The sequence below is a fragment of the Astatotilapia calliptera genome, chromosome 1 (assembly GCF_900246225.1).
Source record: "Astatotilapia calliptera chromosome 1, fAstCal1.2, whole genome shotgun sequence".
Lineage (NCBI taxonomy): Eukaryota > Metazoa > Chordata > Actinopteri > Cichliformes > Cichlidae > Astatotilapia > Astatotilapia calliptera.
Window position 1 is genome coordinate 4517717 of NC_039302.1, and position 15366 is coordinate 4533082.

Here is a 15366-nt window from a genome sequence, read left to right on the forward strand (position 1 = left end):
TCTGGCTCAGCTCGGCAAACTGTTTGACTAAAGCAGGGGTGTCAAACATAAGGCCCGGGGCCTGCTGCCCCACCAGGTGACTTTAGAAAATGTGAAGGAGTCCTTCAAATTTTTGACTTTTTACGACTTTTTCTGCTAACATTCCCAGTAAGTAACAACAGAACCCAAGATTTGATATTACAAATTTCAGTTTTTACATTTTCTACAAGTTCAGTTTTATAATGACTGGGCAGTGTGGTCAGTGAACTGGTTTCTTTCCTGTACTTTGACATGTGTTTGTTACAGTTTAAACTAAAACAGTCGTGTCGACACATTTGTGTCAGTGAGTCCAGCAGCATTTCTTTATCACGTGGAAACACTGAGACACACTGAGGTATAAGCACACTTCTTTTTCTTATATTCAGATGTCTCTGGGATTAAATAAACTTCTTTATGCTGACAGGAAGGAGCGTTTCAGTCTGGACCTCGATATAAAACCAGTCTGACACCCTCTGAACAATAATGAGTGAACTTAAAAACGAATCTTTCTAAAGGATGGGGATCGTTCCCAAAGATTTTTATAAAGCTTCTTGTTTTGTTGAAGGTGTCGATCTTTCTCCGTGTTTATGACAGATGGGTTTCTCAGAAGTTACCAGTTCACTTCTTTTCTACATTTTCATAAGTTTTCAAAGTCAGTCTTTCTGTTATAACACTGCTGAAAATATTTACAGTCACAGCCAAGGCTGTATTTTGGTAGTCGTCATAAAAGCAAGCCCGTCTTTCCTTATCAGAAGTGAGTTGTCATGCATTGCTAACTATAAGTATCTTTGGCTTTTTTCCTGTAACAAAGGTACGGTCACTTCTCGGGGATCAACAGAAAAGTGCAGCTTACTTACCTGCCCCATGGGCAGCCCAAGACCTCGAGTGAAGAGGAAGGTAGGAAGACAAAGACTGTTTAATAGCTTCTTCCCAAAGGAACAAGCTAAAGCTGAGTGCTGACTGCCCGCCTCTGTGGTCATTTCCAGACACTCGTAAGGAAGGGCCATCGCTGCTGCTGGTGCTGAAGTGGGGGGGGGGAGCTGACCCCCGCTGGCAGAGTGCAGGCTGAAGAACTGGGGAGAGCCTTCCGCTGTATGTACCCCGGAGGACAAGGTGAGACGCACACAGCATGTTTACCACACGCAGTGCTGCTGGCATTGTAACTCTGAGCAATAAGCTGGTGATGGAAAAATGAACATGCTGAGACCTCAGGTCCGTGTTGTTCACTCACCAGTTACATGTTATGAAAGGTCTTAAACAGAGAAATGATTTAAAACAAGCCTGTGTGCGTGTGTGTGCACGTGCACGTGTGTGTGTGTGTGTGTGTCCGTGTGCGCGTGCGTGCATGCATACTGTGTTTTGTAGGAGACTATGCTGGATTTCCAGGCTGCGGGTTACTGCGCCTACACAGCACCTACAGACACGACCTGAAGATTTATGCGTCTGATGAAGGCAGGGTGCAGATGACAGCTGCTGCTTTTGCAAAGGTACGCAGCATCCTGCTGTTCTAAGAGCTTCAGTCAGCACAGAAGTGTAATAACAGAAACAGGAAGGCTGAGGTCTTTGAGCTTTGGTACAAGCCACGGCACACACCCTCCAAATACTGGACGTGCAGTAACTAGTGAAATGTGTCTGTGTGGGCAGGGTTTGCTGGCCCTGGAGGGCGAGCTGACTCCCATCCTGGTTCAGATGGTGAAGAGCGCCAACATGAACGGGTTGCTGGACAATGACAGCGACTCGCTGAGCAGCTGCCAACACCGTGTCAAAGGTCGGCTCCATGAAATCCTGCAGAAGGACCGAGACTTCACCGACGAGGACTACGACAGGGTGACTAACCAGCTGTGTTTAGCGCTGACGTGCCAGAGCAGTTTGTGTGGTTATATTGGAGAGCATGTGTGGTAGTAGGGCTGCACAAATAATCCGAATCTTAATGGCAAAGTGAAAGCAAGTCGAGTATTCTGTAAGCCTGATGGTGTGGCTGAGTGGGTGAGTCTCTGCGCTGCAGTGATGATGGGAGAAACAAGAGTCTGACGTCTGGGACAAACAGGAGGTGAAGAGCTTGGTTCTACAAGCGGATCATCAGCTGCTGTCTGGAAATGTCTGGATTTAGGGCAGGTGATGTTAAGTAGGAACAAATCATATGCAAAGAGCTCTGCAGAGGTGTGCCTGCACCACAAAGCAGCACATCGACCTTATTCAGCAGCCTGACAGCACAGCGGAGACTACAGCGTGATGAACGTGCATGCAGGCCGGGAGGTGCAGTGGTGATAATGTGAATCGTCCGAGTCAGATCTCCATAACTGCGAGCCCGTACAGCACGTCAGCATATCTGTAAACGTCACAAAGCCACACTGCGTTTGGCCAAAGACGTGCAGTAACCAGTGTGAGAACAAAGGTTTCAGGATGTTTTTTAAGATAATGTTTTTTAAGCAATTCTCTGAGTTTAGGTGATTAATGACGTTTATACATTAGCAGGGATGTCGCACAGCATGTGTGTGCGAGTCCAATACAAGTATTTGTGTCACTAATACCAATGAATTCGTACGATCTCAGTATTGATCAAACTAACAGTGATAATCAGTCAATACAACATATTTTTACTGGGTAAACAACATTTCTGACATGTTTCCTCAGTGTTTGTGGCAGTGACACAGGGTGTACCTCCCTGTGTGTCACCACATGCATCGTGTTCCTTGAACTAAATATTTCAGTATTAATCGTTCATTTTTCATGTCACTTCTTTTTGTGTGGTTGGAAGTTTGGCTCTTTTAAGCCTTTTGTAAAGTGAAAGTAGTCGTTCGGTTGAGTGAGCATCTTTTTAATAAAAGCTTTTGCTTTTCTCCATGTGGCTCTTACAGCTAGCACCAACCTGTAGCGCCTCTTTGGTGAATTCAATGAAGATTGTTAAGAACCCAGTGGCCACATGTGACCAGGTTTACGCCCTCATTCAGAGCCTCACCTCCCAGATCCGCAAAAGGATGGAAGACCCCAAGTCTGCAGGTGAGCTCAGGCCTCAGCGCGTTTTCTGAAGCTCAAATAAAAACCCAACATTTTGCTTTTGGAGCTCAGAGTCCCTGAAAGGTGCAGCGAAAAGCTGAAAACATCTGTTGCTCACCAGACCTGCAGCTGTACCACAGCGAGACGCTGGAGCTGATGTTGCAGCGCTGGTCCAAGCTAGAGAGAGACTTCCGCATGAAGAACGGCCGCTACGACATCAGTAAAATCCCCGACATTTACGACTGCGTCAAGTACGACGTCATCCACAACGCCACCCTCGGCCTCGAGGACACCCTGGAACTGTTCAGACTGTCTCGAGCTCTGGCTGACATCGTCATCCCACAGGTGAGGGGGCGGGGGGGTACAATAAGGATGGTTCAGAGTGACAGATCCATGCATGAGTCTTTATATGACTGATGTGCCAATAAACACATGAAACAAGCAGCTCCTCCAGGTGCAAGGAAAAGATGACATGCTGCTGAGGCTAAAGGTTTTATGTGACAGCAGAATCCTTTGTGCTGCACTTTACAGCTGTGGACTCCACACCGGATGTTGACTTTATTTAAAAACACTCAGTGTATATTGAGTGCTATTGTACACCTATATACAGGCCCACATATGTCAAATATGATTGATGATGGTAGTGCTGGGATGTGCTGTATAGCTGCTAAAACCAGTGAAGCTAAAGGAAAGTTTTGTCTGTGCACAGCTGATATTTTCACTGTAACAAAGTGTAAAACTTTCTTAGGCACCTGAAAATCACACAGTTTAATTACTCTGATATACTCTGAGTATATATTAAAGTCGTGTAGTATTTTAAGCTCATTTGTCTGTTGTTTTTTTGCAGGAATATGGCATAAACAGAGTGGAGAAACTGGACATAGCATACGCCTACTGCCTCCCACTGGTCAGAAAGATCCAGCTGGACCTGCAGAGGACTCACGAGGACGAGTCTGTCAACAAGCTGCACCCTCTGTGGGTCTAAGATTAGGAGTTGCGTGACTTAAATAGCGTTCCGACCGACCGGAGAATATTTTGAACTTGACCTCGGTTGTACGTTTGCAGGTACTCTCGAGGAGTGATGTCTCCTGGACGCCACGTCAGGACCCGTCTGTATTTCACCAGTGAGAGTCACGTCCACTCCCTGCTCAGCATTTTCCGCTACGGGGGCTTGCTTGATGTAAGCAAATGTCGATCTGGCTGAGCTTTGAATGTTTTCAGAGGAGGCACAAAGTCTGTATACGTTTGTGTGTGTGTGTGCAACAGGAGGAGAAGGACCAGCAGTGGAAGCGTGCCATGGATTACCTCAGTGCTGTCTCCGAGCTCAACTACATGACTCAGATTGTCATCATGCTGTACGAGGACAACAATAAGGTGTTTTTCTTTCCTTCTGATGTTCTGTTTGTGGTAGACGTGCAGTCACATGGTTCCATTTGTGACATGCTAGCTTTATAGCGTTTCTTCTTTTTATTTGAATAAATTCGATACACAGCTGTTTCAGGAGTGCAACCATCTTTATCTTCTCCTAATTGAACACCAGCGATTAGTCAGACCCCCCCAGCCATGCTTCAGCTGATACCTGGTAGCTAGCAGAGCGGTGTGCAGGGCAAATCAGAAACCTCAAAATGTTAGAATATTTTTATGATCGGTCTAAAAACAACAAGCAGCTGAAGGTGTGTCCCTGCAGTCGGCTTGAGGTGAAGCTCAGGCTGCTTTGACAGCGACCTGTTTGTGGTTTGGGTGTTTCATGATGATGATCATCTGTAAAACCGTCAGGTCAGCAGCCTTTGCCATAAATGTGGTTAAACATACCATGGATCTCTGTGTACTGACCTACATAGAGATCCATGGTATTTATACAGTTTATACTGAATTTGAGATCCCAGGTTTCAATTGTAAGCCAAAGTCATAACACCCCCCAAAAATCGATAATTTTTTATATTAAAGGCTCACCAATTAGAAATTTCTAATAACCGATTTTATCTTGCTACAGGACATCTCCTCTGAGGAGCGCTTCCATGTGGAGCTTCACTTCAGCCCCGGGGTGAAAGGTGTTGAAGAGGAGGAGAACGCTCCCACCGGCTTTGGCTTCAGGCCCGCCTCTGCAGAGGTAGCACGGCAGGTGGGATTGCAAAGAGTCTTCCTCGTTGCTCTTCTGCAGGTGGCAGTGTTTGCCGTCAGGTTTATACCGTATGTCTGCTCAATCCAGAACGGGCAAAAACAACCCGACCCCAGCAGCCTGGAGGACCTGTCACGGGATGAAACCGACCGTGCTGTGCCGCTGTCTGAGCCAATCACCATTCAGAGGAAGTCCCCACTTATTCGCAACCATAAGACCGGATCCATGGAGGTGAGACTGGCACTGAATGCAGAAAGAAGCAGACCCAGAATAGGAGTTTTAAAATTGTTTCAACAGCTCTTCACTGTAGACACTATAAACAGTGTAACTGAACTCTGTCTGTTAGCTTCTGCAGAGAAGAATCGTTCACGTTTTCCTGTGTTTTATCCACAGAAGACTTGGTTCCTGTGGTTTTAGCCTCTGGTCTTATCTACGGCTGTATTTCACTAAATAAAGTAGTGGTGGCTGATACGTGATGTAAAACATGCTTGTGGTATGTGTGGCGTGTTCTTTCCACCAGGTCCTGTCGGAAACATCGTCCTCCAAAGTCGGCAGTTACCGCCTTTTCTCGTTCTGCTCTCGTCAGTCCCCGGAGATGAAACAAAGTGGATTAGGTAGGTATTGTAATGCTCTGTTGCTGCGGCAACCGTATGACACGACTGAGTGGGAGGCTCGGGTGCAGCTACGAGAGTTTTTATCTCGGGAAGACATTTTTATTAATGGAAATGACACAGAATGAGGGCGGTGCTCATTGCTCTGAGACATGCACACAAGCTTTTTTCGAGCTGAGCATTTTGCAGGTTTGTGACTTCGTCAGCATTCAGAGGTGAAACATCCCTCTGTAGCAGGGCAGCCTAGTTTCCTGACATAAAATCAATTCTGCACAGATAAACGTGTCTGACACTGTTGCTAATTGCTGCTGACATGATTTCAAGAAATCAGAAAGGAAGTCATTTTGAGGTTGTTTCTGCTCCATTCATGCAAACTAAACATGATGAAAATGATTGGTCACCAGTGTCTGTGTGAATCTTGTATTCCGAGTTAAAGAGTGAACCTTTATGCAGGCCCATGAAGCCTCCGGGGCTTTCTCTGCCTCTGAGCAACTCCAGGGGTTGACTGTGATTGAGCTGTTGTAAAATCCACCTGAAATGTTTCCTCTCTGTCACTCTGTCTTTCAATGATGTGTGAATGACATCAGGCACAGTCTGAGCTAAAGTCTAAAACATCATGGATGATGCTGTTAATCCTTCTCAGTTAACTTCTACGCTGCGTCTGCACTGGAAGCAGTTTGGAGCATTGTGGTGACCAGAGGCCACCGAAGGTGAAAGACACTCAGTGACTTCAACAGAATAACTGCTGGCAACATGAATCGAGCAGGACCGCAGAACATTTTCTCTCTTCCAGCAGAGCGATTGAAGTGGCCGCTAGCGTGAGGATACTGTCAACTGACAGATCTGGTAGTAAATACATTCGAGTGGGGATTTCAGACTCCTCCTACATTTCTGTCATTTCGTATAGAACTTGACTACATTTAAACTAAACATTTATTCCCCGAGTTATTTTAATGTAAGAAAAACAAGTGCAGTTTCATCAGCACAGTTTTTCTACATGATAAAGACATGCTGCTTCATGCTTAAATTATAAGAAATAAATGTGTAAACTTACAGAAACGTTCTGTTAGCTCGTTGTGCAGCCTGTCCTCAAGCTATAAAATGGACATTTTGGGGTTTTTTCCTGTGAAAATCATATATTTCTTAGACGGTTATTTTAATGTGTGAATGGCCATGGGGGAGGTGCTTATCATTAGGACAAGCTGTAAACGCATGAAAATACAGGTAAAAGTTTAAGCATTCTGTCCTCCTTCACATTGCCCACATTGGAGTCTTTCGCAAGCCAGTTCTGGCCCCCGGGCCTTGTGTTTGACACCCCATGCATTAGAGGGTTACCTAGGCAATTGGGGCTTAGTGTCTGCAGCCAGCCAAGCGTCAGCTTCAAAGCGAATTGTTTCCAGTGTGGACGCAGCTTAAACGCCTCTCCTCTTTCTGTACTCTTTGATGTTCTTATTGATGTTTAAAGCTTTCTGTATGAATTAAACATGTGAAGGGGACGAAGAATTCTAGCCTTAGCTACAAAGTTGCACTTAATATATTAAATGGGACCTTTAATGTGGCTTAGTTCTGCGACCCCTCGTGAGTGCACGGTCTCCCACGAGTCCTTCTTTCTGCTTGTCTCTTTCTTTTTCCTCTTTGTGTCTCTGAATCTGTCTCTTTCTGGTCAGTTGTTTGAGTAACAGCATGTGATGTAGTAGTGACTAACCCGGCCCGCCCCCCTCACAGGCTCTCAGTGCGCTGGGCTCTTCAGCACCACTGTCCTGGGTGGGTCCTCTAGCGCCCCCAACCTGCAGGACTACGCACGCGCGCACCGCAAAAAATTCTCCACCAGCAGTCTGTCCTACAAAGACGGTACGTGTTTGAGACTGCGCGCCTTCACAAACCTGCACAGGACAACAGCAAATCAGCACACACCTCCTCTGTGTCGTAATGTGTAAATTATATCTGTCTGACCTGCGATGACGCCTGAAAGCTGCACACGTGAACATGAAACATGTTTAAGCTGGAGTCATTACAGTAGTTAGATAATCAGTGGACTGGGACACATGCCCATACATGTATAGAATATTTTTTTTACATTTTAGTCATATTTCTGTTAACTCCATATTCATTCTAGTCACCATATCCACTGACTCTTTTGTTTCCTCCTTTACTGCTTTGAGTAAACTTGATGTGCTCCTTTTTAGGATTCCTGCCTCAGGCCAAACCAAAACTATTTAATATTTGCCAAACAGGAAATGCAGAAAGGTTTAGCCAGAATAGCACGGCTGCTTTGAAATGAGTTTTTCAGGATACACTTGAGAGAAGCGTGGCAGTAGATGTACTCTGAGTTTGTGGAGTCTCACACGTCTTTGTAGAATGTCAGTTAAAACCAATATCACTGCAACATGAGAGCTAATTTAGTTAATTAGTAGGTAGATAACCATTTACACTGCTCAAAAAACTTCTTTACATTGTGGAATTCAGCTTTTAGTGGACGATCGATTCAAAATCTCGCCAAAAATCTGAGTTAAACTTTGAAATCACAATCCAAATTGTGTCATAATGTGGTTAAATGGTGTGTATTGTCCTCGTGTCCCTGTATACACTCCCACTGACATCTGGGCAGCTCCCAATGAGCTGACAGATGTTCATATTACCTGGATCAGGGCGTCAGTGAGCTCCTGGACAGTCTTTGGTGGATTTGGATGCACCGATGCATAAGATCCCAGTCAGTGGCATCGATGCCTTCAGCTAAGAGCTGCCTGCCCACTCTGGTCACGTGTGGCAGGGCTTTGTCCTGCACCAGTAGGGACACAGGACAGTGCCTAAGGTCCGAAGCCAGGTTTGGTACCAGGATTTCATCCAGCCACCAGGTAGCAGTACTGACCAACCTGCAGGACCCTTTTTATTTTGGCTCTCTACCTTGCAATATAAAGCACCTTGGTCCTTTGTTCTGTAAGGTAGCACTTATATAGCGCCTTAGCACGATATAAATGGAATAAAGTAATACGCGTCCCCATCACTCTCCCAGTGCCTGACTGGTCATGGCAGACGACCTGTTTCACGTTTTTACATCCCAACGTGTTTTTTAGTTTCCTAGTCTATCATTATGTTTCTGTTTAGCTGCTGAAGCAACAGAAACATCATCACCGAGCAGCTAACTGCCCCTCTTCCAAAGTAAGAATCTCAGTGCTGTATGTCAAGGGTTGTCATGTTGTCCACCAGGTGGCAGTGCGGTATCATAAAGCATCCACCCTCCTGGCTGTCTCACAGTTTGCTCTTTTGTCATCCATCTTGTTCCACCTCATATTCAAGACTGCAGGTTCCCTTCTGTTTTCAGCCAGTGGACGCTCGCGTGTCAGAGTAGTCGGGGTCATATTTATATTTATTTTCTATGCTGAAGCATCGTAATGCGGGTCATTTTTAAATTGTTGCACACAACCCAGTCAGACTGCACCTGTCACAGTTAAACTTGGAGGCAATGAAAGCAGCATTTAGTCGTGAGTATCGGGCTCGTGAATCCTCATGTTTTTAAGTTAAATTCATGTCATTTCACTTTATTAGAAGATGCTGTGCCAGTGTTTCGACCCACAGCCATCTTCAGCCATCTTTAACCATCCTGTTTGAACAGCACCTTCAGTCAGGGCCGCTTCACAGACTGATTCCTAAACCACACATTTGTAGTTGATGACTCTTCTTCTGCACTGCGTCCGCCTTAGACAAGAACAAGAAATGATCAAACCTAATCTACACTTTACTGTGGCTCATAGTAACACTAGTGATTTTTTTTTTTTTTTTATTTCCTCAGAGTTGTTGTCTATGCCGGCAGTAAAACGATTTTCTGTGTCGTTTGCAAAGCATCCGACTAATGGTACGTCTGCTTCTTTCAAGTATTTTTCCACTTCACCTACCTTTGTCTTGCATGTCTTCAAACTTTTATAATTTTTTTTTTTTTACCTTGGATTTTTTTAAATTTATTTTGTTTTTTCCACATGGCCCTCCAACATTCCAGGTTTCCATTATCTTTTTATTTCTAATTATTTTAATTCTATTTTTGTTTACCCATACACTTTGGACTTTTCTAACACTACCTGACATTCTCTCTCTAACCAGGGTTCCCACTAGTTTGTAAAATATAGTAAAGTAAATCCAGAGACAGGGAATGTCAGAGAATCATACAAAGACCTCACACACATGTGGGAAAAACCAAATAGGGACTGAAAAATAAAACATCTTGTTATTGCTGCTGGTCTGCTTTTCAAACTACCAAGTAGAGGAGGGATGTCCAGGAGAAGGGGAGTAGACTGTGCAGCACAGTTTGCCTTCTGTTTGAACAGCACATATCAGTTTATATAGGTCCCCAGCAGTGCTGATGTAGTTTGGTCCTGACCAGGAGACTCACAGGTTTGAGATCGCTGGGCCAGGTGAAACAAAAACGTCTGAATGACAACAGTCACAAATAATTTTTTTTAATTTTTTCATCAACCCTGCCTTATCAGAGGGCTGTTTTATTTATTGTTGGATTACAAAAAGTTTTGAGGACTTGCAACAGACAAAGAAGGCTCAGAAATGAAGCAGAATCTTTTACTGTAGGTCAAAAAGCCACAATTGCAATTTCTGTTCAGCTAATTAAGAACCAGTCAGATGTTTACCAGCCAAAGTCTCACGACTCCCTGTGAGGGTCTGTCTGTAGCAGACGACAGAAGATAGATCCGCGTCACCTTCAGGTGCCGGAGCTGCGGGAGTCAGGAAATAGGATCCATCTGACAAAGCTCCAAGATTCTTTTCCTCATTCCTCATCTCGATCGCATGCTCTTTCTCTCTGTCGTCATGTTCAGTGTAGCACTCGTTAGGAAGATTTTGATTGGTCACACATGTTGCCAACTCTGGATTATGTCATTTCATCCGTCTGTCAGCTCAACTTCACGTGGAACAGGTTTGTTAAATTAGAAGACAGCGTGTAGCAGTGATACTGTTAAAACAGTAAGAACACAAATCATGTTTTAAACTTCTCACGTCTTTTATTTTGGGCCTGTTGTCATTTAATATCTTACTAAATTAACCCAGTTCCGTGTTTAAGTTCTTGGATTTATTCATTTTTCATGTTTCATCTTATTTTTTTACAAAGTTGGAAGAACGATGTAGAAGTCGAGCTGAAGTCGGCGTGCGTTCCACCGTTTATTTGCTCATGCAGAGCCTACGATTTTCAACTTAAGCAAACATGCTGCTGTTCAGTCCTCCAACATCGTTGTGCACCACCTTCTTCTTCTTCTTCATTTTGGTTGCGTGGCTCAAAACATTGAATTTACCTGAATAGTAAAATAATACCATTTTCCATGAGAGGCTGCTCCGGCTTCATTGACTCTCTGAAACAATCTCTCTGCCTCCTCAGATTTGGTCCCAAATAAACTGCCCCACTGACATCAGGAAATATGCATGAAGGCAGTTTCAACTCCTGGATCAAACCATTAAATTCTCCTTGCTGCTGCTTTCTCTTGAGAACTGGATGAACCCAGAATTGTGCATATTTAGAGAATTTCCTGTTGCTTATTTGCAGCACGCTTGGTGTTTCATGGCCTTTACACAGAAAAGAACAGTTCCCAGTCTCGTCCTCACAGTGAGGAATACACCATATAGTCTTTTATTTATGTTTTAAGGTTATTGAATGGAAATGTGTTTGTATATTATGAATACATCTTCCAACAAATGAATGCATTCTCGTTAACTTGGAATTTATCCATTCATCCAAAACACTTAGGAGTGGGCACCAGTTTGCCAAAGCCGTCACATTTCCTCGCCATCTTGAACACAGTAGCAGATATGGACAAGTCCACATACGTAGTATGCCAGCTTAGTTATTGCCAATATTGCTACTTAAAGTCAGCAAATTGGACATGTGGGAGGGAGAAAGCTGCAAAAGCTGGTAGTAAGCTAACATGGTGCCAGCTAACGTTGGGCTAGAGTGTCCTAAACATCACACTTTGATATACAGAGTTTATTTACTAAGTGTAAAAGTCCAACAATGTTAGTGAAACTGTCTTTGAAAAGGATCTAATGCCTGTAATAACAGCTAACAGCAGCTAACAGAGGCTAACAGACTCACACACTGGCAAAAAGCCTTACCGCTTACTCAGCGACAAGCTCAGGATGTTCTCAACAAAACGCCTCAGCGTCGCTGTCATTGGACAGAAATGAGCTTTGCTGACTCGTCTTCTCATTTTGGACTCCATGTCTCAGAGTAAACAGACGCTCAGCTTGAATTAAAGGGGCCAAGAAGACACAATTCAGTTGACTGCAGTCTGCTGACATCTAGCCAATGTATCTGCATAATGAAGAGCACTTGCTAGCTGTGAATACACCAGACTCTATAATCTAGCATCAGTGCAATCAGACATCAAGAAGGCATTATTAGAGGGAGCTTTTGGTTAAAGTTCAGCGCCTCTATAGGATCATTCCTAAAGAGAACATGAAAGCAACTTCTGACTGGTAAACATCTGTCAAATCTGTGTTAACACTGTAACATGGTGCTGAGGTACATTACATTCTCTAGCATTAATCAGCTGTTAAAAAGAAAAAGCTGCAGTTCACTAAATGATCTTCCCACCTTCTCAGTTTCCTCAGTTAGAAAGCAGCAGAAGATTGTAAAGAGCTCAGGGTGGGAACCCTGTTTAACATCCCACATACAGTCTGCAGATTGATCACCATTACCCCAATAATTCAGTTATTGCCTTTTTTTTTAATCCCCCCCCCCCCCCCCCCCCCCAGTCAATAGGTGTGTGTGTGCGTGCGTGTGTGTGTGTGTGTGTGTGTGTGTGCATGCGTACACGTAACATATACACCTGTGGTCCTTATCATAGAGGTTGTCAGCTGAGCTCATTGTTCAAACAATAATCAGTGTTTAACCCGTCCCTTCTTTCCTCTGAGCTCTGCCTCGGTGATTTTAAACCTGCGACTTTTCCTCCTGGTTTGCTCGTCCAGTCACAGCCGATCAAACCAGGATAAGCTCCTACTGGCAAACTGGGAAAGGCTTAAGGCTTGGCTCATCCCATCTCCTTTGTCTGTTGGGTTTTCCCTTTTAAATTCATTAGCACACAGATGATACCATTGCTCACAAAACCTGAAACTTTCTTTTCCACTGCTTTGTGATGGGTGTTGAGTCAGGGGAGCTGTAGTCACCCTAGCACCTCATGCTCTGGGCCACATGCTGGTGTGCTCGGCTGGCTTTTCTGTCCTCCAAGGAACTGGTTTAAATGGGTTTAATAGACCTGTAGTTGGGATTTATATGGATTTCTCATCTGGGTTGAGCGGTTTCTTTCGTCTTGCTTGTGTAACTAGTGCGATGGCTGAAGGAGTTGTTGCTTTGGTGGCAGGTTTCTGTGAACATCACACACGAAGACTCTATTTAAACGTTTAAAATCGCCCACTTTCTTGCAGACACTGACAAACCCTGAATGAGTTTCTCCTGGTGTTGTTCACATACAGTATGTCATTCACCACAGGAACACAAGATGACACCTCCACCGTTGCAGTGGCCCCATCACGCTGGTGCACTGCGGCAGGTACGAGCACCCCGCACTCCCCCCGCCCCGCGTTGGCGTTTTTGTGTTGCAGAGTAACCGAGCGGCGTGGCCGGGTGGCCCTGCTGCAGACAGTAGACGTAGCATTTAACAGCTCCTGGCGTCTTTCTTTGGAGAGGTGGTGTCAGATTTGGGCTCTGCGCTTCCTGTTAACGTCCTGCGTCACTCTTGCTCCTTCGCGGGTTCTCATGGTTCCTGTTACCACAGCTGTTTTAATGTTGAGACGCCGCAAAGGAGCAACATGTGTGTTTGTGTGTTATTGCTTTGTTTTTCCTTTTTTTCCTTTTTTCTCTTGCTTTAAGCTTTACTAAAACGCTTGACGATCTGCCGCTTTTTCTTTTTCCCGACCTTTGGCTGTGTGGCAGCCAGGAGACGCTGCTGGCTGCTGCTTGTCATTTTAGAGTTTCCCCTCATGCACACATCTTTCCTCTGTTCCACCCGCCTCCCGCCGAGCTCTTATTTCTCCTCTCATCTGTGTCGTACTTCAGTGCTTCTCTCTCCCCCCTTCCTTGCTTAAAACCTCTCGTTTCATGTCTTTTGTACTGCTCCCACCCCCCTCCCCTCTCCGACCACTGCTCTGTCCTTTCTCGCTCTCCCTCTTCTTCTTTAGAGCCCCTGGAGGAGCACCACGTGGCCCAGTTGTTGAGGCGTTTCTCCACCGACCTCAGCCTGGGCCGCCACCTCTCTCTGGACCAGGCACTGGCCCACCACCTCCACCAGTGCTCCTACCACCTCCGCCTCTTCCGAAACTGGCTCATCTCCGGCCACGATCCCCTAGAGTACCTCCACGGTCAGCCCCTGGCCCCGCCCTCCATACCCCAGCCTCATGCTCTGTTACAGCCACAGCTCGCGGTTTAGTTGGGACTGTGCTTGTTCTGTGGTTGACTCTCATGCTTTGCCTCTTGATGTTTCTGCATGCTTGCCTGTTTCTGTGGTTATGCAGATTGCAAGCTGGAGTCGTGTGAGCTGTCGGGGGTTTTGTGGGGGGCATCATTGTTTTGCAGCTACTGTCCTTCCTCTCTGAGGTGGTTGCTGCCTCTCAGGTTTTGATTGCCTTTTTCTTTAGAATAATATCACATTTTTTCCAATTTAGCTGAAACTACAAGTTAAAAGTAAGGTTTCACCTAACAGCCCTAAATAATCTCTCGTGTATGTTAATAACAGTTAGCACTGCGATTGCCATATGCCAGCCTGCCCTCCTCTCAGTAAGTTGTGTAGTCTCAGTGTCAGCTCGTGGGCCTCTGGTCACTGTCCTCTCATTGGTCAGTCACCAGATTTACTCCAATAAGCAGCAACACTGTTAGACTTTCCCACAGGTGAGTTGACGGCGCAGGCCTGTGCAGCACCCTCTTTGTACTGCACTGTCTGTTCAGGTTTCCATGTGCCATCACAACACACGACCACCGCCACACGTGTGCGTTTGGGGTCAGCTGTTCGGGTTCGTGGGAATGCCAGACGCCCTTCCACCTGACCTTAACCAGCATGTGATTCCTGCTTGTTTGCTGTACATGTGGCGTACACTCACCACCCCCTCCCCCCAGCCCGTGCAGCTGAGCGCAGTACGAACACCCTCTGTGGAGGTTGTGGAAGGCCGAGGCAGGCTGCAGTTTGATGCTTTGTGATTGTGAACGGCTCTGGTGAATTGCGGCTTGGTTGTGAACTAACAGCGGATGAAGCGCCTTGGATGACGAGTCGGGGCTGAGCTGCGGTCTGGACGGCTTTGACTGCTAACGTGCTGCTGTCGCAGCTGTGTAACAGGACTGAGCAGAAGGGCTGACGTTCTGTATTTTTTGCGACCTGCTTGCTTTTGCAAATCCCGCGAGACGTCTGAGATACGTAGACTCTTTCTGTTTTTGATATGGTGTCATGTTGTCTTGGCGTCCAGCATGGTTTTTTGCAACTTGCCTGGGTCGAAATACCACGGAGGCTGGCGGGAGTCCACACGGGGTTAGAGCCTGTACTGAAGCAGGAGCAGGATTTCAGAGCACTTTTTTTTTTAGGTGTAGTGATGGGTGGCGTTGGGGGCAGTGGTGTTGGGTGTCAGCTGAAGTGGTTCTGCCTG

General features: G+C 45.6%; 1 protein-coding gene across 1 annotated transcript in view; it reads left to right on the plus strand.

Annotated features, from left to right (window-relative positions):
• Positions 1–15366, plus strand: part of ppip5k1a (diphosphoinositol pentakisphosphate kinase 1a) — a 30110-nt gene that overhangs the window by 11431 nt on the left and 3313 nt on the right. Inside the window, 17 exon segments of the mRNA XM_026148003.1 lie at positions 830–915; positions 1005–1048; positions 1050–1131; positions 1384–1505; positions 1663–1845; positions 2877–3018; positions 3137–3360; positions 3863–3990; positions 4081–4195; positions 4282–4389; positions 5009–5137; positions 5225–5365; positions 5655–5748; positions 7471–7596; positions 9536–9598; positions 13227–13286; positions 13915–14094. Of these exon segments, the coding sequence (XP_026003788.1) occupies positions 830–915; positions 1005–1048; positions 1050–1131; positions 1384–1505; positions 1663–1845; positions 2877–3018; positions 3137–3360; positions 3863–3990; positions 4081–4195; positions 4282–4389; positions 5009–5137; positions 5225–5365; positions 5655–5748; positions 7471–7596; positions 9536–9598; positions 13227–13286; positions 13915–14094 (2027 nt within the window).